Genomic DNA, 27,051 nt, shown 5'->3' on the forward strand with positions numbered 1-27,051 from the left:
AAAAAATTCTCAATTAAAAAAATAAAATACATGTACTGGCTCTGATGTTTAGTGTTTTAAGATATCGTTTTTCTAACTAATGCTAAATTACAGTTTAATCCTATCAAAAATATTATTATTTCACACTATTTTAATGATCAAAATTTCCTTTCTGCCTTTTGTTATATCAATAAAACTAAAATAAAGCAAGTTATAAAATCCCTTCAGTAAATCAAAAAGTAAGCACTTGTACAGTAACTTACATTTTAGAATATATAAATGTCTAGCAATTATACTAAAGTAAAATACTGCACTGCCAGACCAGAAGTCAGCCACTCTTCAATCTCAACTACTTCGAATGTGGCTGAAAATAAAAAAATACGGACAAAAGATTTGGAAATGTCAACATAAATCACGAATTTAGGGACACTCTGAGCTGATTCACTCATTTAGGGTCATTCACTCTTGCTTCATGCATAATTCTAACATGTTAGATTTTAAAACTCACAAAAATATTAAGAAAACATAATTAGAAGGAGGACTAAAGACTACCAAAGGCAGGCACGGTGACAAAAGCAAAAAGCTGCAGCTGTCAGGAAAGTGGGAATCAAACATTGAAAGTATTCATAAAACTAAAAAATAGAAAAATTATTTAAAAGCCAACAGTAGTCTTTGAGGCATTTTGTTTAGTAACAAAGGACACTTTTTAAGACTGAAAATGTTATATAGTCTGTAGCATAATCCTATAACTGATTTTAATCAATTAATACTGATTCAACCAATTAATATTCATTATAATAACTGCTTTATCAAGAAAAATAAAATTGTTTTTAGTAGTATTTTAAGATAACAGAAAATATACAATACATTTTGTAATTCCATGCCAAATGATTAAAACAACTACAGTATAAATGTTTAAAACACAAATGTTTAACAATAAAAAAATCTAAAATAGCCAGAATAATACATATTCCAAGAATTCTAGATAGGTAATTTTTCACTATCCTGAAATGTTATAATAATTTTTAAATAAAGAAACCTTATCCTGGGAGGGTACACACATATATGGCAACCCAAGTACTCTTCAAAAATCTGAAATACATATAAAAAGCATAAACACAAAAAGCTACTATACCTGTTGTGAACCACTGAAATTCGTTGAATTGGAAACTGAATTATTTGCATAAATAGTAGATGACGGTGCAAAACTAGAACCTAGAGGTAAAAAACAAACTGCATTTTAAAAGTATTCCTTGTAAAATGATAAAAATATTTCATTTCGCAGAATTCTGTAAGAGAAACACTTTGAAATTTGTCACGAAGATAGTGAAATTTGAAGTTGAGACATTTATACAGAAAATAGGCTTAGCTCTCTCCCTCTTGTAACAGCTGGTAAACCCTTTCCTGTTGAATCTGTTGAGGTAAACAGAAGCACATGGGAATAGTCTTCATAAGGAGTGAGGCTAACATCCAAGGGTTAAGAGTCTAGAAGTGCAGGGATACGCAAATGATAAAATCTTACACAGACTAAGACTGCCTCCAGGAAACTACTGGAACTTTCAAATCATATCAACTGCGTTTACATACAAAAACAAATCACTTGAGTTCAACATTTGTACAGGGTTTTTAGCGTGGGAAATAAACATACAGCAACTCCCTGTACTTTTGTTCACTTTGTCTTTACTTTAGAACAAAAATAGCTGTGAATTAGGGTTCAGACTCAAGGGAGAACTGTTTATACTACACAAATCTAGAGTTTGAGGGCCTTCTAAAACTTTACTGCAAGGTCTGACATTTAATGATTTCTCAAATCAGGGCAAAAACAAGTGAGCTGCCAATTATAGGTTTCCAAAAAAAAAAAGTCCTTATGGGATGTGCTTGTCAAAAACTAAAATGAAAGGCTATTGAGGTAGCTGATTACTTGTTTTATCAATGTGTTTTGACTAGTCATGTATTATGTAATCAGTGCCACTGACCTGACCTGGAATAGCCAATATGAAAGTATTTGTGAAAAAAATAAAAATACTGTGTATCACATGGCTAACTGAAGCTGTATGAATTTTTGAGGCTACAGCATGCATTCAAATATGTTTTGACCTACATTCTAGGGAAAAAGAGCACTGCTATTCCAGCTGAACATATCTAAATAATTATTTCATTTGAATCAATTGACCAAAATGTCATACCAGTTGGTTCAAATATGTTAATATAGCCCCAAATTTGTGATTTTCAGTACAGACAAAATGACAGATAGTAACCAGCTTTTAAAATTTTTACTATGTCACTAAAATTCTTTTGGCAACTACTGCATTAAGATACAACATGGCTAGGCGTGGTGGCTCATGCCTGTAATCCCAGCACTTTGGGAGGCCATGGCGGGCGGGTCACCTGAGATCAGGAGTTCGAGACCAGCCTGATCAACATAGTGAAACCCTGTCTCTACTAAAAATACAAAAATTAGCCAGGCGTAGTGGTGCACACCTGTAATCCCAGCTCTCAGGAGGCTGAGGCAGGAGAATCGCTTGAACCTGGGAGGCAGAAGTTGCAAGTTAGCTGAGATGGCGCCATTGCACTCCAGCCTGGACACCAGAGCCAGACTCCATATCAAAAAAACAAAAACAAAGAACAACAATAAAAAGATAAAACACAATTTTAATAGGAGTCTAAAATTAAAAGAAATGTAATGATCCTATATGCCTATATGGAGGATTGGAGAGTAAATATTATGTAATAGTCCTGTTAAGCAACATATTATCAATAGGAGAGAGGAATTTTAGGAATGAACAAAAAATCCTCAATTGGTCAATGATAAATGGAATTTAGAAAAGAGCTAATTCAAGTTTAAGTATAATCAAAACAGCATTACATACTTCAGGAATACTGAAAAGAAAATACTGGTTTGTGCTACAGATCTTTTAAATCGCTTAAGTAGACGCCAAACGTGTGGCTGACCTGGTGTCTGGCTTGGGAGTTGCTTTGCTTGGACTTGGTTTCCTGCTGATGTTACTCAGCTTAAACTTAAGTATTTAAGTTTGGTATAGGTCCTGTTTCCTGATGTATACTCAACCATTTCATCATGTTTCTGTCTAGTTGTCTATCTTTCTTTAGAAATTGTGTGAGCTGTGATAAAGCTTAAAACTGTCTTCATGATCGGATATTCCTAGTCTGAAGCCAGTGAGTCTCACTCAAAGAATGAGTTCTCCCAAAACATGTTTCATGTTTAGCTACTTACCCGGCATTTGGTAAGAATAAGGTGTCTGGCCCGGCTGTGGGGTAGAAAACCCTGGGCTGTAACTGAGGCAGCCACTCTGTAATGGGGACTGAGTTTGGGAAAGTCCACTCTCTGTCTTGATGGCTGGCAACATCACACCCAAATCTGTTCAGAAAAATGATTGTGCAAACCATTTAATTAGTAAGATGATTTTCCTTCTAAAGTGTAACCTACAATAGAATACAAAGCTACCAGCCAGCAGGATCACCTGCCTATAACCAAAGGAGAAGACAGAAGATGTAAAATACCGTAAGTGGGCAGGCTGTAGGGCTGTCCTGTCTGTGAGTAGGCTGTGTAGACGGCCGGCTGCTGCATCCCCGAATACTGAGTCTGGCCTGCATATGCAGACATTGTTTGAGCTGCTGGTGTAGAAAGAATGTGTGGATAGGGCCTAAATATCAGAAAAATAGCATTACTGTGGCAACAAAGACTGTGTATTAATTTAGACAGCCTAGATTCAGTGAAACCCTATAATATCCAGGACGTAATCCTCTTTATCCGTAATGTTAACAATATAGGAAAAAACAACAGTCTGAATGTCAGGAGTTCAGGCTCTGCTACAGGCCAGTCTAGTGATCATAGCCAAATGATTTAAACTCCCTACATCTATACCACATCTGTAAAAGCAGAAATTTGATTTAGATATTATACCTAGTGTCTCTTCCAGGTCTATAATTCTTGCTCATATCTGAAATCGCACTCCAGTTAATATGTAGATGAGGAAAATGGAGCACACGCTAGCTTTATTAATATGCTCATGAGCAAATTCACATTCACCATGAGTGACTTAATGCTATGCAAAGACTATGAAAGTCTATTTAAAAGCCGTACCAAGAATTCGCTCCCAAGAATTGGAAATTTAAAAAAAGAAAAAGAAAGGCAGGAAGTTTCCAAAAAAAAAAAAAAATAAAGGAACATCATTCATTTCATCATGCCACATTTTACATCATGTTGTCCATTGGATATCCAACCTCCAGTCTATATGTACGTAAAGGCAGACATTCTAGATGCTGCAGAAAATAACATACTATATTTAAATGTGTATGTATCAGCAATACACAATCTTGGCACGTCTGGCTGATTCCAAACCAATTCAGATATACGCCTAATATAGTTAAACTTCAGAAATATCTACGACTGTCCTCAATAAAGTGACTATATTAGTTATAAAAAACAATAAAGCATATTCTCCAAAACTATGTTTATTAGAACTGGAAATCCAACAAAAGAATTTCAATGATAGAATTAATTATGAAGTGTTGACATTTAGATAAAATGTAATCTCTTTAGATTTTTTAACCAGCCAGCATTTTTGAATTTGAATTAAAATGCAATGTATTCTAATTTGAGCTTGATATTTTTCTCAAGATATATATAAATATTCAAGGGAATTATCAAGACAAACGTGGGTTCTCTATTTCAAATTTGTACAGGATATTTATCTATATATTTAATCTATCCAAGTATTATCCAGCTAACTGTAATACATTTATAGACATAAATGTTTGCCAATTTAAACTTGTCAAATTGTGCGAATACAGATTAATAAAGATAATGCTGGAAAAAAATTCTAATAAAACAGAAAGAATCTACTGACCACTTACTTGGAAGGATACAGCTGTGGGGAATACTGATGTGCTGATCTGGGGCTGTAGCCACTACTTGTAATTACTGTAAGACACAAAAATACCAGTGCACCAAAGGTTGCTTCATAAATACGTTTCACTGGAGTGTACATAACAAATTTGAAGAAATTACCGTGTTAAACACATGTTTCCAAAAATTCATTTTCTAAAAAGAAACAGCTGCCTAAACATTTTCTCCTAATTAAACTGCTTTGAGTTTTGTGCGAAAAGCATGATATAAACATTTGTCTCACAAATCATTCCCTCTATCACTCTTCCACTCCATTTTCTCAAATCATTAGTATGCTCTTATATATTAATATGCTATGAATAAATATCTTTGATTACAGGGTAATTAAGCTTTCATAATATAAAAGTAAATTTTTAAAATTTGCAAACTTTACATTTTAAAATGCCAAATATGATGGCAATATGTACATATCGCTCTTCTTCCATATTTGTTCTAATTGAAATACAATACAAAATAAGAAGAGTGTGATGTTCCAAACTTCTTTTTCTAACAGTACAATACGATTGTATTCTACTTCCTCTCATTTTACCCATCAGATGAACAATTAAAAATGCAGTCTAAAACATTCCAGTAATAATTAAAGAAAGCATAGGTGATTTCTTTAAAACATAATCACAAAATGCAGTAGCAATTATATTTACAAATAAACTTTGAACTATTAGAGATAATACTTTTCTGAGAAGAACTTAAAGGTGAAAGTCAGGTCCTATTAACAGTTCATCAAACATGGAGCCCCAAACTGGAATATATCCAAAAGCTTGGAAGTTTCTCTTTCCTTTAACTATCTGCCTTGACTAAGACAGATGTTTTGCAAATATATGGACTCTAAAGTGTGAGCCAGTTCCCTTAGAGCCAATCCACACTGCGTGAGCACCCAGAGTATCTTTATTGGGCCATCTGCTGTTCATTCACTTTTCAAAAAGATTAAAGCAGTACACAATGCAGTGCTGGAATTAGTTTAGTCTAATCAATCATAGTTATACTTCAAAGTACTATGTCCTTTCTAAGTTGTTCATAATAATTCTGGAGCTAAACTTTTAGAATTGTAAAAGTGACAAATAGGTTTAGGTTGCTAACTATTTTATGAAACATGATATATTTCTATATATATCACAAGTACCCTTGTGATGTGCTTCACAAACACATAAAATTTAATGTGTTTAAAATGCTATTTTGCCTATAAGCTCTGAATATGGAAAGAATATTTTCATTTTCATAGCAATAATACAGTAAGTATATTTTTAAGAATATTAGTCAATTTTGAAAATCATCAAATTTGACTAAAGGTGTTACTTCTAAATATTTTCAGCAACCCAAACTTAACTGAATTTGATATGTATCGAAAATAAATTGAACCAATAAACTATTAATTTTCTACATATTTATTAAAACTTAAAGAATGTTTTAAAATTTTCAAATCAACTTAATGAAAACAGACTCTTTGTTCTACTACACAATGGGCATTAAATGTACATTTCATAATAATAGTGTTATTCCAAAGATAGTCATTCTAATTTATCAATTCACAATACCAAATACTCTAACAGAAATATAGTTAAATGAGGCTTAATTATATATTCTTTCATCTCTTCTTTACAGAATTTCTCCTTGGTACACTCAAGACTTGGGCTATACTAATTAGTTACGATCAATACTGTGAAATAGAAGGCTTTTCCAAAGAGACACTGAATAATGAAGATAAATATTCATTATAGTAACTTCTAATAAATAAGACATAGACCAAAATTACACATTTCAGAAAAAACTCATATACATGAACTCAATTCTGAATATACAGGATGTTTCTTCTAATGATAAATCTAAACATCATTAGAATAATGTACTCACAACACTATAAAGGCTCAACTAACCTTTACAATTTTCTATTAACGTCTATATGTTCATTTTCTAAATAGAACACAAAACCTTTGACTCAGAAAACTACGATGTTCACGTAGGAAAGTTTATGTTTCTTTACTAAAATATATACATTTTGTTCTAATTCAGAAATCTGCAGATAACTGAAAAGAACAACAAAATTGGATTAAAGTGAGTGGAAATTATGCAGATCAAAGTAAAGACTCCTCTCACAAAGGGCAACCTCATTTCCAGAATGATTTCTGGAATATCTTGTACAAACTTGAAAGACCTTCGTTTTATTCCCCACTGTCATTTGATTAATCATAAACATTACCCAATATACTCATTACATTCCATCATTTCTGCATACAACAGTAAGCAAACCAGCTTGTTTTCGAAATGCCCTGAAAATTAATTTAAATAAATGTTTAATGTCTACTGTCAGTTTCTCTGATGGTGTCAAAGCAATTTTAAGGTTTCATTCTTATTATCATGCCGTCTTAGATTGGTGACTCTCAACGGGATGAGAAGTGGGTAGAGGTGAGAATTTGCCTGTCAGGGGACATTTAAACAGTCTGGACACATTCTTGGTTGTCTTTAGTAAGCCATCTTTGGTTGCTTCTTCAGTAAAGAAGCATCTGGAGGAGTGTTGCTGGCATTCTGGGATAGATGCAGCCAAACATCTCACAGTGCAGAGGACAGATTTCCCACACTAAATAATCAGCCCGAGTCTTTCACAGTGCTAATGTTGATCATGCCTGCCCTGGATCACTGCTGTAGAATAAAACTTTCCACAGAGTTGGAAATGTTCTGTATCTGAGCTGTCCAATATGGTAGTTGCTAACCACATGCAGCTGTTAAACACTTGAAATGTGTTTAAACTTGAAAATTCAGTTAAATTTTGGTTGCTGAAAATATTGAGAACTTAACACCTCTAGTCATACTTGATGATTTTCAAAATTTATTAATATTATTGAAAATATACTTACTGCATTATTGCTGTGAAAATGAAAATAAAAAACAAAATTTTTAATTTTATCAAATTTTAATAACTACATATGGCTAGTGGCTACCTTATTGGAGAGCACATCCCTAGATAATTCTTTAAAAAATTCAGAAAATATCTATAAAGATAATATGAGTGAATTTCAGACAGGATGATTGTTCATACCTATTTATTTTTTCATCTATTTTCCGGTGGAGTATTACAGAAAGGACCCAGGGGCTGATCATAAGGACATGGTTCTAGACTCATACCACCCACCAGCTGTGAGGCCTTGACTGTATGGCCTTAACCACTTTTAACTTTTCTGGTCTACAAAATGGATCAGAGAGCTCTGAAATTCCTTCTGGAGCTAACACTTTATGGTTTTGTCATTCAGCTTTCAATGAACTTGTAGTATACTACTGAAGTATATCAGCAATAAATTAATAACTCCATTCTTTTCCTTAAAAATTTGTTCATATAGATTTATTTTGCAGAAGGTTTATAAAACCTATGGTAGGTGTACAATACAGAATCCTGAACTGGTAACTATTTATCTCCTGAGAGGCAGGTAAACTGCTAGAAAAGATGTGGATTAGTACACACGAGTCTCTATGCAAAGTTTATGTACTAGTATTTCTTTCTTGGAGTACTAATATTTATGTAAATATATAGCAACTGCTTCTAATCGGTGTGAACTAGTGAAATTAGATCATCTGTAAAAATCAAATATATGCTATAATGACATAATACTCTAAGACACTTCTCAACTATTGTTACATAAAACGTACTACAAAAAATCCTTACAACATGAGAATACGGATAAATGTAAAATGTAAAATGTATTAAAGTAGAATAACAGAACCAAGATTCAGTTACCACAGATACTTTGCTACGTTTAATGTTCTTCTTTCTGATGTACCCATTCCTCCTCAGGTTAGAAAAATCCTTTCACCAGATAATAAGCCAAAGAAATATTGTAACTTAAAAAAAATTAATTGAATCAACTTAATTCATGCCCTTTGTGCCCAGCTGGGAGTTATCAGGTATTTATATTTTAAAGGGATTGATGTTTAAAGACATGCTATTGTTCTCTTTGAAGCATATGAGCACTCTCAGAGGCTGGGTTCTAATGCAACCAGCATGTGCTCTCCTGCAGCCCATTAACCTTTAATACTTGTCACTCAGCTGCTTACACAGGAGGAGTTTTTTAAACCCAGAGAGGAAACAAGGTTATTTAGAAGGAATCAAATGGATAGTTTTACATCTCGAATGTTAAACAGAAGGTAGTTTTTATGTAATTCAAATGGGTAAGTTGAAGAAGAAAGGTCAGCCACTACAACTTAATTATTAAATTAATTAAGCATTGTATAAAATAACTTTGAAGGAAGTTAAGTTTACTTATCCGTAATAAGAAAGTCATGGAACTTTTGCTGTCAACTACAATATCAAGCAACATTATTCTAAATACAATTTATAACAATGCATACTGCTTATGACTATTAGTTCTCAAAAAAATAAGAACTTGTTTCTAGCTTTATAAAGATCAAAGTTCTAAGAGCTTGGATGCTTATGCTGCTTATTCCCAGGGAGGAGGATGTGGACGCACCCCTATGTGTACGTAAGGACACATGAGCTAAAGGCTTTACCTGACCCAGTAAAAGTGTCAAGCGCTCCATCTCCAGTCGTGGTTGTGGTTTCACTGCTGTTCAAGGGCTCTGTTTTGACTGCAAGAAGAGACACTATGTAGAAGAATAAGTACATGTGAGTTTTACTTCTAAATTTATGTCAAAGACTCTGTCTGTTCTACTAGTGATTTTTCTAGCTACCATGGGCATGCAAGAGAAAACTTGAGAAGTTGATGAAGAGAGTTTGTTAATTTAGCTTCTAAAGGGGCATGCATTTAGAGGATTTAATCTAAAATCCTCTGGCCAAGCTAGTTCTCTCAAATCTGGCTTTTAAAGGCAGTCAACCTTAAAAAGTGAAACAGCAGTACACATATTTGTATTTTTAATTCACCTAAACACACTCTCACGTAGTCAATAGGAAATAAGGAATCATCATCAGTCTTCAGCACATTGAATCAGAATGATACCAGAGAAATTTACTAGGAAGATATTTTTAAGTTTGCATAATAATACAATGGAGACCGATAAAAGTATAGAAACCATGGGCTCATTCACACAATGAATGAAAATGAAGCACTGAATGAAGCTCTAAAAAACACTCACGAGCTATCAGGTGTTGGGCTTCTTATTTTTAAAGGTATAACAATTTTTAATATGTTATAGAGATAAGCACAGAAAAAGAGATGACTTACACAGCAACACCTACATCTTTTGAAAACTCTTTTAATATGTTATTTCTACATGGCAGTGGTATATTTTGGCAAAATCTTTGCTCGGTAACAAAGTGGCCTAGTACACATTATTATCATTATTGGATGCGATAAGGGTGATGGGGGTGATAATAAAGTTTTACCCATTTGGTCACACCATATTTTCCCTTTGTTGGCAAAGCTTTACTACATATACCACAGCAGCAAGGAAATAAACTAAGCTATTTTCTACTTAACACCTCTTGTGTTTCCTGGTCATAAATGAAATGAACGATACAGTTAAATAACTTAGAAGCAAGCAGAAAATTACAAAGAGGAAAGCTCAAGACTAGCCAAAGGGTAAAAAAGAACAGTCAGTCATAGGGTACCCACCAATCACACGAGTCAGTAATGTTATTCTGTTAGAAAAGCAATTAATTGATAGAAAAACCATGCGGTAATGATTATGCTCTTTTCCACATGAACAGAATTAACCAGATCCTCAGTGAGCTCTGTGTTAATTTAGTATCCATGATTTATTAATGACTTGATCGGATGGAAGATTCAGAGGAGAAACGTAAATGTTGGAAACAGAAAGTAAAGAAACTTGGATTGCTTTTCTTAGCAAAAAAGGAAATTCAAGTTCGACTTATCTTTCAATAGCAACAATGATCTGAAGAATAGTCTATTTATATAATGATAAATAATAAATTAGTGGTTATAACTTTTCAGTAGTAATTTGCACAGTAGTCCCTATTATGGTTATACCTTATCAATCACTAAACCTATCATTACAAAATCATTTTATCACCTTTTTATTTACTACTATATAACTAATACTTATTGAGAGCTTACTACACGCTAGATGATGTACATTTAGCTAATCCTTAAAACAACTCTAATTAATACAAATCACTATACCCATTTTATGGACAAGAAAACTGAAGTGCAGTGGGGGCTGAAGAGCCTGCATAAGTTCCAGTGCAGGAGATGGTAGAGCTAAGATTTGAACTCAGGTTTTTAGCTCTAATACGCAGGATCTTTCCACTGTATCAGGCTGCCTTCGGGTATGAAAATGGCTTATGCTCATGACAGTGCCTCTTCTCAAAGGCCCAAAGCATAATGAGAATGCAGTTATCTCCTAGACAGAATAATTAAAAATACCTCATTAAAAATAAAAACTGCACAATACTGGAATAGTATACTAAGGCATGTTTCCCATTTCTTCCTCATGGGATATTTTAAAAGACAACAAGAAGTAGCAAATTTGAAATTAGGTAACAGTAACAGCACACCCTTAAAAGGCACTTGATACATTCCAGGCATTGCTCTTGCCCTTTACACCTATTAACTGATTTACTGCTCTCAACAGTCAGTAGATAATATCGTCATCTTCATTTTTCAGATAAGGAAACTGAGGCACAAAATGGTTAAATAACTTCCCCAGTCACAAAGCTTGTAAGAGCTAGAATTTGAGACCAAGTGGTGCGTGTTCAGAATCCAAACTCTAAACCATACTGCCTCTCAGGCAGCATTAGCTAATCAAGAATTCCTCTTGCCTGTATGAAGATAATGCAGAGTATAATCTAGATGGGTATAAAGGCTACTCCATCTCATGCAATGTTTACATTTGACTTCTAACATTTATGACAAAAAGGCATGGCCCAAAGCCTTCAGCAAAACTAAGAAACAGTTTATCAGAGCTTCTGACTTCTACTTGCAGCGAAATTCCTATGTATGCATATCTGTATCTATGAACAATATTTGCAAAAGTAGCTTCATTATAGTAATAGTAACACAGATTTTACTTGTGAATGGAGGTGGCAGAATGTGAGCTGTGTCTAACAAAACTCATCTAGAAGCCAGACATGAAGATTAGTTTTGCTACTTTGAATTTCAACTCTTAGACCTGATTTCAAAAGCTTAGTATTGGTTTTGATTATAATCTCTTTAATTTGAAAGTTTAGGGAGGTCAAAAGGAGAAAGAAGAGGAAGGAGAGAGCGAGTTTTTGGTCTAATTCATTATACTGGGAACATCTCTCATTAAAATTTTAAAGGTTTGCCTTTAGTCAAAGACAGACAAAGAGGTTCATTTTACTGAGAAAAGGCATCCCTGGGAAAGTATATGAAGAGAGGAGTAAAAAGCACAATGTATTAGCTTTACAAAAATGCCTGAATTTTAAAGTAATAATTCAACAAAATGGATGCTAACGTTTGGGGGGAAGTGGTGCATGTCAATGTAAAACTGTTTTTCCTATGCAAGTAAGGGTAGAACAAAATGGAAAAATGGAAATAAAACATTTATTCTGTCACGGAAAATAAACTGCACTCACATTAAGTGACCACTAACAGGCACCTCTCGAGCTCGAAGTAAGTCTCAAAGTTATTTTGGTTTGATTTTTCTAAATAAAATGCAGTAATATTAGGTAATAAGAAATAACTATTTTTTCAGCAGTAGAAGGCTCAAATAGAGAAGTGAATAGACACTCCTTATATTATTAGCTGATTTATTAAAACATGTTGGAATACAAAGAAGTATTATCTTGATATTTATGTAACAGTTAACTAGTATAAACATTATAAAATAATTATAGATAAAGCTTGGAAAACTTACGTTGTTTTCACTGAAGCTACAAATATATTTGAAATGTATGCTGTTTTCTTTTATCTTGCTTTTGTTTCTGCACTTTAAATTACATCTACTATATACTTTTCTAGTGGCAGGAAACTTAGCTTTTCATTAAATATATGCAAGACACTATTGGAAAAATGTTCATTAGTAAGACAAAAATTAGTAGTCCTATTACTATTAACTTGTAAAAGTCCTTATTCCAAATAATTATCAGTGTCTATTCCTTAACTGTTCAAATGTATTTTTAAGCTATATTTTGTTTTTCTTAAATTAACATGATGTTTAAACGAGGCTTTTAATTTATTTTCAGGACAGCACCCAAATTCATTACATGCAATAAGATGGAAGCAAAATCCTTCTATAGAAGACAAGCACCATATTTCTTAACCAAATGCAAGCTTACACACAAAATGTTTTGATTTCAAAGGAAACAATGATATTTTAATGTCCCAGGTTGAGGAGTTTTGTGGGATTATTATTCTGTATCTTCAAAGTAAGGGAGTCAGAGCTCATTTTGCTAAAAGTGGCATAAAATTACTTTCTATAGCACTTTGTCCAGAACTGTTAAGAAATTCTTGTACTGTCAGGCCCAGCTCCCCACTAGTTAGCTACTCGCAACTTGGATGTTTTTGACAGAGTCAAATAGTAAAAATAAATAAATACACGATTGGCTTTTCCATTTTTTTAGCTTTAAAAATAGTTCTTACGTATAGACTGAATTAAGGTCATATATGATTATTGTCAGGTATCAGTAATGGCTACTAAGTCACAGATTTCCTGTCTTCACATCCCAACCTTCATCCCTACTGCCATACACTTATTTTTAAAGCAATCTTACTCCTGTCCCCTTAAATTGTCTTTAGAATTTAAGTACAACATTAATGTCGATTAATTGCTTTTAGAGAAAGTCTGTTTTATGATCATAACTCAAAGTTCATATTCATTTGTTACAATTCAGGCTTCATTCTCGAAAGGTAACCCACATAACTTACACTTACATTTCATCTTCATAAATCAGTGTAGTTTAAACATAGATTAAGGTGTGTGTGTGCACCAGTTTAAGGTGTCCATTTAAAAAACTACATATATGTAATTCCACATACACTTCTTTCTGAACCCCAAAAAGCACATACAGAGGCTTTTGACAGCCTAGTTTCTACAAAGAATTTCAGAAAGTTAGATCAGGAAAGTTACAATTTATAACACTGCAGGGAAGCAGTAAAAGTATCGCCTACTGGTTTTAATAATCAGTATAGCCTATGATTTATGCTTGTTTGAATCAATATATTCATTCAGAAACCTATGATTACCAAGTGTCTTTCATTCCTAACTACCCATAAAGTATTTAATTTTGTAAAATAATTTGATGAGGCCATTTATGACTTTTATTCTAAAAAAAAAACTCTACAAAGAACCGACCCACAGCAGTAGGTAGCTCTACTGCACAAATACTAATTCATTACATGTGAGTCAATCGTCTCTACAGTAAAAATTCTAGAAGATTCTTTTCTATATTGATTTCAAATATAGAAAAAAAAATACAGCTGATCAGAATGTCTGATTTCTATTCCCCCAAACTTTTCCTTTGAAGTCATTTCTTAATCTCCATGTAGAATCAAATATTCCCTCCCCCCACTGTTCATCCACCTTGAACACATTATGGCATTCATTATTTTCATGTCTGCTTCCCTCTGCTAGACTTTTGGTTCCTGGGTGGCTGGTATCGTGTTCTTTAGGTCACTGGGTTCCCATTTCCTAGCATAGAACTTGGCATATAATAGGAACTTGATACGCGTCAATTAAGTGAGAAAGTGAAAATTTACTCTTTTAGATCCTGCCCTAGCCCTCCCAATAGATCTAAGTATTTTTGTATATAAAGTGTAGTTCATCATGAATCCTGACACCATTAAGCAAATTAGAATCTGGAATTACCTACATCTGGAAGTAAAGATTCATATGATTGGCATGCACTCTTATATGTACAACATAACTTATGTATACGCATATAGATCTATATCAGGAGTTGTGCCAAATCTGACTCATGGCCTGTTTCTGTATGGTTTTAAGCTAAGAATGGTTTTTACCTTTTTAAATGACTGAAAAACATCAAAAGGAGAATATTTTGTTACATGAATATTTTAATGAAATTCAAATTCTGTGTTCATAAGTCAAGTTATTTAAATACAATCATGTTAATTTTTGTAGGTATTGTGTATGGCTGCTTTTGTGCAACAACAGCAGAGCTAAACAGCAACAACAGAGAGCAGACAGCTCACAAGGCCTGACCTCTGCTTTATTTGCTAAGGTAAGCTTGCATTTATGTTATCTTCATATTTTACACTTTAATAATTTTACAAGTGCTAAAAATTTCAAAGGAAAATCTATATTCCATATAAATCTGCAGATGTAATTATATAACAAGGATTAAGGTAGGGAAACACCTTAAATTACTTTCAAGAATATTGCAACATACTTAAAGAGCACCAATGTAGTATGATAAAATCTAAAGGTGATACTATCAACTTATATCAATTAAAAAAAATAGGCTGGGTGTGGTGGCCCACGCCTGTAATCCCAACACTTTGAGAGGCCTAGGTAGTCAGATCACCTGAGGTCAGGAGTTCATGACCAGCCTGGCCAACATGGTGAAACCCAGCCTCTACTAAGTAAAGTACAAAAATTATCCTGGTGGGCGTGGTGGTGTGTGTCTGTAGTCCCAGCTACTCAGGAGGCTGAGGCAGGAGAACCACTTGAACCTGGGAGGCGGAAGTTGTGGTGAGCCAAGATGGCGCCACTGCACTCCAGCCTAGTAGACAGAGTGAGACTCTGTCTTAAATAAATAAATAATCTTTTTGAACATCTCAAGTTATTGGAATGATCTTGAAAAGCTATTAAATTAGTTCTTTTCTTTTGCCTTTTGTTTTATTATAATTTTATGAAGTGCTACAATTCCAACAATAAAAACCAAGAATTGAAAATAAAATAGTTTATTCTTAATAGAAGAGATCACACAACAAATGCTTAGTCTGTGTCACAAACGCCCACCATAAAAAGTCATTGACATTCAGCAGGGCATGGTGGCTCATGCCTGCAAACCCAGCACTTCGGGAGGCTGAAGCGGGCATATCACGAGCTCAAGGAGATCAAGACCATCCTGGCTAACATGGTGAAACCCCATCTTTACTAAAAATATAAGAAATTAGCTGGGCATGGTGGTGGGTGCCTGTAGTCCCTGCTACTTGGGAGGCTGAGCAGGAGAATAGGATGAACCTGGGAGATGGAACTTGCAGTGAGCAGAGATTGTGCCACTGAACTCCAGCCTGGGCGACAGAGTGAGACTCCATTTCAAAAAAAAAAAAAAAAAAAAGTCACTGAAATTCATTAAAAGTTTCATATAATATGCTACCAGGGCTATATTATTAATAATCAAAGTTTAACATTTTGTTACCAAAAGTTTGCTTTCTTTAGCCCAGTTTACACATTTCTAAATCCAAATAAATTTATCTGACCAAATGGAGAGTCTGTTAACACAATGCACATTTTCATTTTCCTTAAAAAGCTTTTGCCTATTATTGCATTACTAATTAAAGAAAAGAAGATATACTGATATTTATTGCTAAGCAATTTATATACATTATCTAAGACAAAAGTTGTGCCAAGAAGTATTATTATCATCCTTTTATAGAAAGGAATTGAAGCTCAGAGAGCTTAAGTAACTTGTTCAAGGTGACACAGCCAGTAAGAGTAGTGCTAAGATTCAGATTCATGGTGGCCCTGACAACACAACTCCTTGTTTTTCTCCCATGGCCTCACGAGTTTTAACACTGACACTAAGAACCAGGAAAATTTGATGCTTACCACTTAGAAAAATGTTTCTGGTTGAGATTAGAGGTAAATCACTATTTACTGCACATATTCACTATTATAATGTTGCTTGTGTTAAACACTATTTGAGAACAGACCACAGCCAGTAAGCTAAGAACATTTTTTTACATATTAAATGTTTAAAATGTCAACATTACAATATTTCATGATACATGAAAATTATATGAAATTTAAATTTTAGGGCTCACAAGGTTTTACTGGAACATAGCCATGCTTATTTATTTACATATTTTCTATGGTTGCTTTTGCACTATGATGGCAGAGCTGAGCAGCTGAAACACAGACATGTGACCTACAAAGCCAAAAATATTTACTATCTGGCCCTTTACAAAAAAAGACAGTGCTATAGAATTAACAGTATCTAAATTCTAGCAACATATTTTTAAGTATGAAAAGTATATTTAAGTAGAAAATTGAAAAAATTAAAACTAAAACGATACAAATACAAATAATGAGCATATTGAAGTACTTTTTCTTCACTGATCATATATTCTAATTTAGTCGGCGATAGAGCAAGGTCCAGCCAAACTGTGCCTATTCTAACTGTTTGTTTGTGATGCACATTTCCAACAGGCAAGAGCTCCTTTCTGATTCTACAACTGGGTGGTGCCACAAAAATGTGATGGCTTTGTTTTATTTGATTTTTTTTTAGCATATTAGCGTTTGATTTAAGAGAAAGTTTGTTAATATGTGTGTAAGTATGAATGTAGTTAATATGCATAGTACAAAAAAATTTAAAAGCCAGTATTAATTTCTAATTTTAAATGTATAGCTTTCACCACTGACAATTTTTAAGGTGAGGGGATACTGATTATTAATGTTACTTTATATACATTGGAATAATTCTCAAAATCTGTAGAGTAGAAAATATCTTTTGCTTTATTAAGAATTTAATTTAAATTATGAAAGTCTATGGATTACGAAGGTGATTAAGTTTGTATGCATGGCCACTCTGCTTCAATTGCTCTATTTGACATGGCAGTTGTTGGGCAAAATTAATCATGTAATAAAACTGATAAATAGTGAGAAAACTAATATATGCATCATTTAGGTGAAATTATGAAACATTTAAGAAAAGAATACTACTGACCTAAAAAAAATCTAAGAATACAAATTGATAAAAAATCATAACCAACTGCTGTCAATAAACAACTAAAAGGCATGTTCATTTTTCCTTTTTCAGTACTGAACACAGAAAAGAGATGCAAACATAGACATGGCAACAGACAGCAATCCAGAGGGGCAAATCCACACACCCAAACACATGCAGTGTACCAGCATCTCTCATACTTGTTGCAGAAGAGGGGGTGTTGCAACTCAGCAACCAGTCTGCTGTGTTTAAAACAGTCATGTTGTCCCCTAAGAACAGGAACAGTATAAAAGTTCATTGTCTGAATGCCTGCTGATATGAATCATCTTCAATGCTTGCACTGGTTTCTGAACTTTTAGCCAAAATTGTAACTGTACTGTATGACTTTAACATTTTAGTTTATCAGGTTTGTTTCAGTTCAAATATATGCATATGATGATTAGTGAACTTCACCAGTCTGGTTCTAGAGTGCTTGAGTTTTTAAATTTTATTATTTGTACCCAATTTAAGGTTCAAATGTACCTTCCTCTAGTTTTCATCACTAAATATTCTATACATTTGCAACTGCATAATTAGATGAAATTACAGATGCATGTTTAGAGACAAATAAACATCATAAACAAGGAAAATGTTAATCTACAAGGGAACTGGTGTAAAACATTATTAAATACAGGTAAGTTGCAATGCACACAACCTTACAAAGAAAATTTTAGATGCCATCGTTATTCTAAAATAAATGGGAAGAGGTGTATCAATTTCATAGTTATTTATTTAAAATGTAAAAGAAAATATGATGTGGCAAATGCTAATGTCTGACAATATAGTTTTTACAAATTAAATGTCATATAATTCTAAATTTATTGGCTAGATGGATCTACAAAATTTCAAATTGTGAATAATTTAAAATACAGTCTATATATAAGTGTGTACATAATCTCTCTATAAATACACATTCTGATACAAAAATTGGATCACATTTTCTGACAAGTTGAATACATTTTATAAAAATAATAAAGCAGAATATCTGAAGTAAGCTATTATTGTTGCCATATGCTGTGGCATAATTATGGAATAATAGAATGAGAAATTATCTGAAAAAAATGCAATTCCTTTTTAAATAAATGTTAGGTGTTATTCTGTTTGAAAAGAAAATGCAGCAGATATTAGTATTTTTGTATTTCCAAAACCATATGTGTGGCTTTTTTTTATAAAGCACTTTAAAGAAAAAATATTTTTAAGAAAAATGTTGAGGTAACCTTTCTTTATAATTCAAAATAAAACCAAAAAGTTGTGTGTACACACACACAACACATATAGAAATTTTTGCTAATACCAGGGTGGAAATCCTTTGGCCTCAATTTCTAAATTTTGTGGAATATTTACAAGGGCAAACACAAAAAGAAAGCCTTGCTCAAGGCCCTTGAAATGTTGCTCAATGCTATCTATTCTCTGTGAAAGTTCCCAGCTATAGAGGAGGAGCAAAAATTTCAAGAAAATCATCAAAACAATCAATATTAATTATATATACTTTAGATATAATGCTGATTTGTGTTATTGATAAGAAGATATTTATTTATTAGCAGATCCCTAAGAAGTAAAATTAAAGCAAATATTGAAATATGATTCTGGGTATCTTCAGGGTAGTACACTTACCTCCTGTCCCATTTGTAGTAACCGATGTGCTGCTGAGATTAGATTTTTCCAGTTTGGAGCTACCTGGAGTATCACCACCTCCAACAAGAGTATGAGGACTTGCTAGGTCCTGCATGTCCATAGACCTGGTAGAGCAGGAAGCAGCAGAGAAGAGTTGGAACTGCAGCAGTTATTTTTTAATAGACTACAAATATTATTCTATTGACCACGTGATCTCACGGTGATAATTAAAACCAGTATCTAAGACTTAGTCAACCAGATGAACATGCCAGTTCATTAGAAACAAACACACATACAAACAAATGCATACACAAATAAGAAAAGCTTCCATAGTAAGTTAAGCCTCATAAACTGTTTGTAATAATATAACATGTTATTATAACATATTATAACATAATATGGAAAACATGTTATTACTAATACAAAAATAAAACATATTATGTTATTACTAACATATAGAAATAACAAAAAATAATCCTATGACTGTTCCATATAATACTGTAAGAAAAAATGCAAATTCTGTCATCTTGGCAGTTTAAGCTGATATACATACCCACCCTCCTAAATTGATCACCTTAGCTACACACTAGAGAGCTGAAAATGTTTAATTCCCCAAATTTGGCAATCCCTGCCACCAATAATGAAGAAATCAGTAGCTAGAAATAAAGTGTGAACTCAAAATTAAACGGAAGCTTCCAGCTGACCTTGTTGACCCAGGGAGCCGAAAAATGAGCTCAAGCCCTGAGAGCTGGTTTTGTAACACTTTTAGTGTAAATTCAGGAATAGGGCTTTGGCTTATGTTTGCTCCAGAGATTGTGCTACAATTGGGGTAACATAAAACTGTGATTCTTGAAGGGTTATCATCTTTTGAAAAAGAAACTAGAGGCTGGGCGCGGTGGTTCACGCCTGTAATCCCAGCATTTAGGGAGGCCTAGGCGGGTACATCATGAGGTTAGGAAATCCAGACCATCCTGGCTAACACGGTGAAACCCTGTCTCTACTAAAAATATGAAAAAAAAATTAGCCGGGCTTGGTGCCAGGCATCTGTAGTTCCAGCTACTCGGGAGGCTGAGGCAGGAGAATGGCGTCAACCCGGGAGGCGGAGCTTGCAGTGAGCCGAGATCGCGCCACTGCACTCCAGCCTGGGCCTCAGAGCCAGACTCCATCACGGAAAAAAAAAAAAAAAAAAAAAGGAAAAAGAAAAAAAGAAAAGGAAACTAGGAAAAAGAACTGTGCAGTAGCCCAAAGAAGCTACACATGCTTTCATGAAAGAAAGAAACATACAAGATAAATAAAAGTTGAGAGAATTTCTCACCAACAACCTGAACTATAACAAATACTAAAGGAAGACCTTCAGATCAAAGAAAAGATACCAGGTGAAAACTTAGACCTACAGGAAAGAATTAAGAATAACATAAATGTAAATATATAGGTAAAGATAAGAGATTATCTTTTATTTTTCTCTTAATTCATGAAAGACAGCCTATTGAAGCCAAAATAATTGCATTATATACAGGGACTTACAGATGTAATACGTGACAACAATAGGAAAAAGTGAGGTGAAATTATATTTTTCGAGGTTCTTTCATTTGGCATGAGGTGTTATATTAAATTTGGATAAGAGGTTATGTTTAGGGTACATGCAATAATCCGTAGCGTTAAATGTTAAGAAAAATACCATCAGGTATAACAAAAAGCGAACAGAACGATTAAAATAGCATTTTAAAGAATTCGATTAACCCCAAGAAGCCAAAAAGAGGGAAGGAAACAAAGAATAGATATGAAAAAATGGAAAACACAAAGCAAGATGGCACACTCGAACTCAAACACATGGATGATTACACTAAACATCAATGAACTAAACACTCCAATGAACAGTCAACTATGGTCAGATTAGATTATACAACCAAGACCTAACTATGGAGGATCTACAAGAGAAGCACTTTAAATATCAGCATATTGTGCTACTATAGTATACTGCCCAGACATCCTGAAGAACTCATTCCCATAGCTGCTCAGAGTGTTACCAACTGGCAGCTTTCAACTGAGTTCCTTCCCAAAACTTGCCCTCAACTAAAGAAGGTCACTGTGCCCAAGAGCACACTCTTTCTGAGGGCAGCCCTCATCTACTGACTGGTCAATGGAGGGGTAAAATGACTACTCCCTCTTACCCTAAGGGTCACCATAGTCTAGGGCCTCTCATAAGACTAGCTGAGACCTTTGTTGCAACAGTACTACAGATCAGCGTCTCTTAATCCAACCCTGCTTCTTTCATGCCCCTCAAAAGGAACTAATACTGAGAGCACAACCCAAATAAACTCCTGCAGGAAATACTTCAGCATCTGCATCCTGGGAACCTGAAAAGTGATTAAGGCCCAATTAGGTGGAGGGTCAAATAATGGAAAATGACATACCACGCAGATAATTAACATAAGAAAGATGGTCAAGCTAATATTACATCACATAAAACAGGCCTCAAGATGAAGACTATTAGCAAATATAAAGAAAGGAATTGGAAAACGATGAAAAACAATAAAGTATTCAAGAAGACATAACATGTGCCTACAAGCAGAGTTACAGAATACATGAAGCAAAAACTGACAGAATTAAAGGAAGAAACAGATAAGTCTATGATCATAGTTGGAGCTTTTATGACACACTTTTCAGAGTAACCAACAGAAGAAAAGTAGACAAAAATAAATTTTAAAAAATATACATGTAAGATTTGGAGAGTGTTATCACCAATGTGACCTAATTGACAGTTCCAGGACACTAATACCCAGTAATGATAAAATGCACACTATTTTCAAGTGCACATGGAACATCTACCAAAGGATAGACCTGGGCTATAGCTGGGCTATAAAGTAAATATTGATAGATTTTTAAAGTTGAAATGTTACAGGGTATGGTATCTGACCACAATGAATTAATTTAGAAAGCAATGGTAATAAGATATATAAAAAATCCCTAACATTTGAAAATTAAACACTGCACTTCTAAATAATTTGTGAACCAAAGAAAAAAAAAACACAAGTAAATATAAAAAATATTTAGAACAAAATGATAATGAAAAGATATCAAATCAAACTGTGGTATGCAAATAAAGTAGTGATTAATGAGAAGTTTATATCTTTAAATGGTTATATTAGAAAAGAAGAAGGATTTAAAATCTGTGACCACTTTAAGAAACTAGAGGAAGAAAAGGAAATTAAACAGAAGGTAAATAGAAGGAAACAATAAAGAGTAGAAATAATTGAAACAAAATCTGTGAACAATAGAGAAAATTTACAAATCCAAAAGATGATCATGAGAGATACTGATGATTTTAAAAGGGTAATAAGGAAGTATTATAAACAATATTATGCCAATTAATTCAAAGACACACAAAATCAGTGAATTTCCTGAAAGATACATTTACAAAACTTGATCCAATTAAAATAGAAAATCTAAATAGTCCTGCATTGATTAAAAAACTGAATTCATAATTAAATATTTATCAAAAAAAAACTCCAGGGTCATATGGTTCAATTAATAAATACTAGCAAACTTTTTTGTTACTATTATTTAAAAAAAATTTTTTTAAATAATTTTTTTTTACAAATTCTTTCAGAAAAAATAGAAGGAAACACTTATCATTTCATAGTAGGTGATGAGAATTACCCTAACCCCAAAACGAGAAAGGGACAATTTTAAGAGAAGAAAATATGGATATATATTTTTTATAAACATAGATAAGAAAATATTTAAAATATTCTCAAATCAAACCCAGCAATAGAAAAAAATCATGACCAAGTGTGCTTTATGCCAGTAATGTAAAGCTGATTTCACACGTAGAAATACATGTAATTCAATATATTAACATATTATTTCTATAAGTACAAAAAATTTGATAATATTCATCATCCATTCATGATACAAACTCCTGGCAAACTAAGAAAAGAAGTATTTTTCCTCCATCTGATAAAAGCAATCTTGAAAAATCTATAGCTTATATCATATTCAATGATGAAATACAGAATTATTTCGGTAGCAAGTCAAAGATATCTGCTTTTCCTACTTCACCACAATATTCTACTAGCAATCTTAGCCAATACCAGACAAAAATAAGGAAATAAAATAAGCAAAGTTTAGAAAGAAAAAACTTTAATTCACAAATGATTTAATGGTTTATAGAGAAAATTCTGGGAAATGCATCCCCCAAATCCCCAAACTACTGGAACTAATGAGTGAATTTACCAAAGTTACACATATAAGGACCTTGCCAGTACTAAATAAAAATATTAACTAAAACATTATAACTTCAGTCAATGCCTCTCCAGTTCAAATATTGAAATATCAAAGCAGTGATTTTTCAGAGGGATGGAAGTTGGGCTAATCACAGTCCAGCTCCAGTGAAGCTCAACAACTTTAGGAAGGGTCTCAACGAACAGATCCTTACCTTAACTGCCAGAGGAAAGAACTACCACTTTTTGGGGAAATAAAACACAAAAGAAAAATTATGCTTCAATCTCTATTGATTTATTGTATATAATGTTCAGAACATTATAAATATTTTGTGACCTAACAAAAAGCAGAAAAATGTGACTCCTAGTCGACAGAAAACACAGTAAATAAAAGCAGACCTGTATATGACCCAAGTGTTGAAACTAGCAGATAAGGATTTTAAAACTAATGTGAATATATTAAGTAACTTATAGGAAAAGATATATACACAGGTATATAAATATCTATATGCCATATACAGGTATTAATATATACATATATGCCATATATACATCTGTCATATATAGATCAATACATGTATGTATATAATATATAAATATATATGTATTGTTAGATATGAGTTCTAAATTTCTTTTCAAAGAATCAATATGTCAGTATGTTCCACTCTTTGCCTTCCACTTTTAAACTTAACTTCCTCATAAGGCAACCTTTTTCGATTACCTGCTCCACCCTGACGCATTTCAATCACCTGCTCCACACCAACTCATTCCGATTGCCAGCTACCTGTTCTGCCCTGACTCATTCTCCACCCTGCATAAACATTTTTTCCCACCAGACCACTCAACCTGTCACTATCTTTAAATTAGCCAGTCGGAATTAGTTTAGCCATCTAACCCTAGCCAATAGGGGAAAGACACAGCAGCAGGGGCTACGTGTGTCAGGGATAAGAGCCCCTTTTCCTCTCTTGTCCTCTCTTGTGCTCACCATTGCTCCATCTGTAAGGGCGCACCCTCCTATAGAAGTACATTGCCTTGCTGAGAATTAAAAAGAAAATTTTATATTTTAGTGCTATTTCTTTTGCGGCACTGAAACTTTATTTATAACAGTGTGTATCTCTATATTGCATATGGAGAAGAAATGGAAACTCTTAAAAAAGAACTAAATAAAATTTCTAGAATGAAAATAACAATACATTACATAAGTATTATTTGAGTGGACTTAATAGCATATTGGACATTGTGAAAGAAAGGACCAGGATATCTGAAGCTAGGCCAATGCAAATTATCCAAACTGAAGCACAGAGGAAAAAATTGGGAGTGGCAACTGAATTGAGCATAAGTAACCTGTGTAATATTATTAAAAAAAAAAAAAAAAAAAACAGGAGAAAGAGAACGATACAGAATAATATTGGAATAAGTAATGGCCAAAATTTTCCCAAATCTGATGAAAAACATCAACCCAAGAGCCTTACAGCACCATGAACATCAAACAGGAAAAAGAAAAAGCACAGCTAAACACATCATAGTCAAATTCTGAAAATAAGAGAATGCTTTATTAAAGCCAATCATAAGAAATGCACAGAGGGAAACAAAAATAAAGTTATATCTGATTTCCAAGAAATCCAAACTTAGCTCTTATTGTATGTCTTCTCTTTACAAATATAATGAGTACTATCCTGTCCCAATGCCTTACCCAGACATTCATAGCTCTCCATGCAGCTTTATCTTCAAGTAATCACCTACTATACAGTTTCCTGTATCAAAAATGATTATTTTACTATTGTCACAATTTCCCCTTCACAACTTTAGCTTGTACAGCATCTTTCTTGTCTGACAGCTCCTGAAAACCATCTTAATCAATGTTTAAATACCTCAGAAATGCTACCTTCTCCATGAAGCTTTTTCTGGTCCTCAAAACCAGAAGTGACCTGGTCATACTGTCATATTTTTGTTATATTATTTTTACCTTCCTCTGCAGCACTTTTCATACTGTCTTAATTTATTGTCATTTGTGTATACGTTTTTCTAGAAAACAAATGAAAAAAAAGCTGCCACAGGATGTCTGTGATAACAAGATTCTTTTTCATTTATCTTTGTTAACTCCTGAAGTGCCCTTCCTATTAAAAGATGCAAATAAACAGTTGTCAAACTCAGTAGCTTCCAAACTACTAGATTGTTAATTGAATAAAAAGAGTAAGCACCTCAAATATGTGTACGTATTTATTTAGGTGTCATTTATATGTGCTAACGAATTATGTACATTTTTATACAGGCACATTATAGAATATATTCAAAAGCATAGAAAGAAAGTAATAAGAATGAAATAACATTTTATAAAGAGGTTTTCAGATTACTTGACTATAATTCCTGTCTATGATAGAGTAACTGGGACCTAATATTGCCACTATAAAACTAAAACTAAGGAAACAACGTTGGAAACAATTGTTTAGATAGCACACGGCTTGGTCCTTGAGAGAAGAAAGAAAATAAGTGAGGTTAGCCCTTGCGCAGTAGAAAGTGAATCGTCCAAACTCAGCACATTCAAAAGAAAGGCTTGTCCCTTGACCAATTCCTGGGAGATAACCTTTAAGCCCTTGGAATATCTTAACTTATAAGATTACCTGTGTTTAGCTGGAGCCCTGGGCCACACCAGACACTCTATGCTAACAATGATGCTAACAATGTGATTCTTGGTGGGGGCTTTGGGACACGCAGAATCAGTCTGACTTCTGAAGGGGCTAAAAACAGTAATGAAGATCAGCCATATGGGTGGTCAGACATGTTTATATAACTGACCTCCAATAATAGTGACCCCTGGGCACTAAGGCTTGGATGAGCATCTGCCGTTGGCAACACTCTGCATGTACTGTCACACATTGTTGCAGGGACAAATAAGTGCTATTTGTACAACTCTGGACAGAAGACAACTGGAAATGAACTCTCGGTTTCTCCTGAACTCTGCCCCATATGCCTTTTTCCTTTGCTGATTTTAATTTGGATTATTTCATTCCAGTGAATCTATTGAAGATTCACTGCTATATCCTTATTGCCTGCAAAGCTGCCCGAAAAAGTAGTTTCTCAAGAAACATTTGAGTAATAAATGAATGACTGAAATGGTGTGTAAGCCATAACCCTCTTAGAAAACAGCTGTGAAATCAAGCATGTGAGTGTGACAGGGTGAATTTAAGTGTGAAAAACTGGGAGAAATGAGTTTAAATGGCAGTCAGGAATCAGAAGATTTGCCAACCATGGAACAAACAGAAGAAAAAGAGGTGAAATCCAAGAACAAAGATGAGCTCAAAAACAGTACCAAGTAGTATCTGTAGCACACCCCGATAACAGACTTAATTACAGTAAATGCTAAATGCTCGTGATGTCATTATCTTCTACTAGACTCGCCCAACCCAAAGACTTTTAATTTAAATGATCAAACAAATTAATGGTTGCTTATTACATGTAAAGCAGTGTCACAGGTGTCAGGATTCCTGAGTGAAGACAAC

General features: G+C 33.7%; 1 protein-coding gene across 6 annotated transcripts in view; it reads right to left on the bottom strand.

The window, feature by feature from the left end:
* EYA4 (EYA transcriptional coactivator and phosphatase 4) overlaps positions 1-27,051 on the bottom strand; it is a 287,469-nt gene that overhangs the window by 59,643 nt on the left and 200,775 nt on the right. For 3 of the 6 annotated variants that reach the window (XM_010357882.2, XM_010357880.2, XM_010357879.2), the window contains 7 exons: positions 19,329-19,453; positions 17,876-17,944; positions 9,401-9,493; positions 4,855-4,921; positions 3,499-3,641; positions 3,212-3,355; positions 1,115-1,194 (listed from right to left, as the gene is read on the bottom strand). In XM_010357882.2, coding sequence (XP_010356184.1) covers positions 1,115-1,194; positions 3,212-3,355; positions 3,499-3,641; positions 4,855-4,921; positions 9,401-9,493; positions 17,876-17,944; positions 19,329-19,453 — 721 coding nt within the window. Of the gene's footprint in view, positions 1-1,114; positions 1,195-3,211; positions 3,356-3,498; positions 3,642-4,847; positions 4,922-9,400; positions 9,494-17,875; positions 17,945-19,328; positions 19,454-27,051 lie in introns of those variants that run through there. The other 3 variants (XM_010357883.2, XM_010357884.2, XM_010357885.2) reach the window with 3 other exon arrangements.

This window comes from Rhinopithecus roxellana, chromosome 4 (genome assembly GCF_007565055.1).
Source record: "Rhinopithecus roxellana isolate Shanxi Qingling chromosome 4, ASM756505v1, whole genome shotgun sequence".
Classification (NCBI taxonomy): Eukaryota; Metazoa; Chordata; class Mammalia; order Primates; family Cercopithecidae; genus Rhinopithecus; species Rhinopithecus roxellana.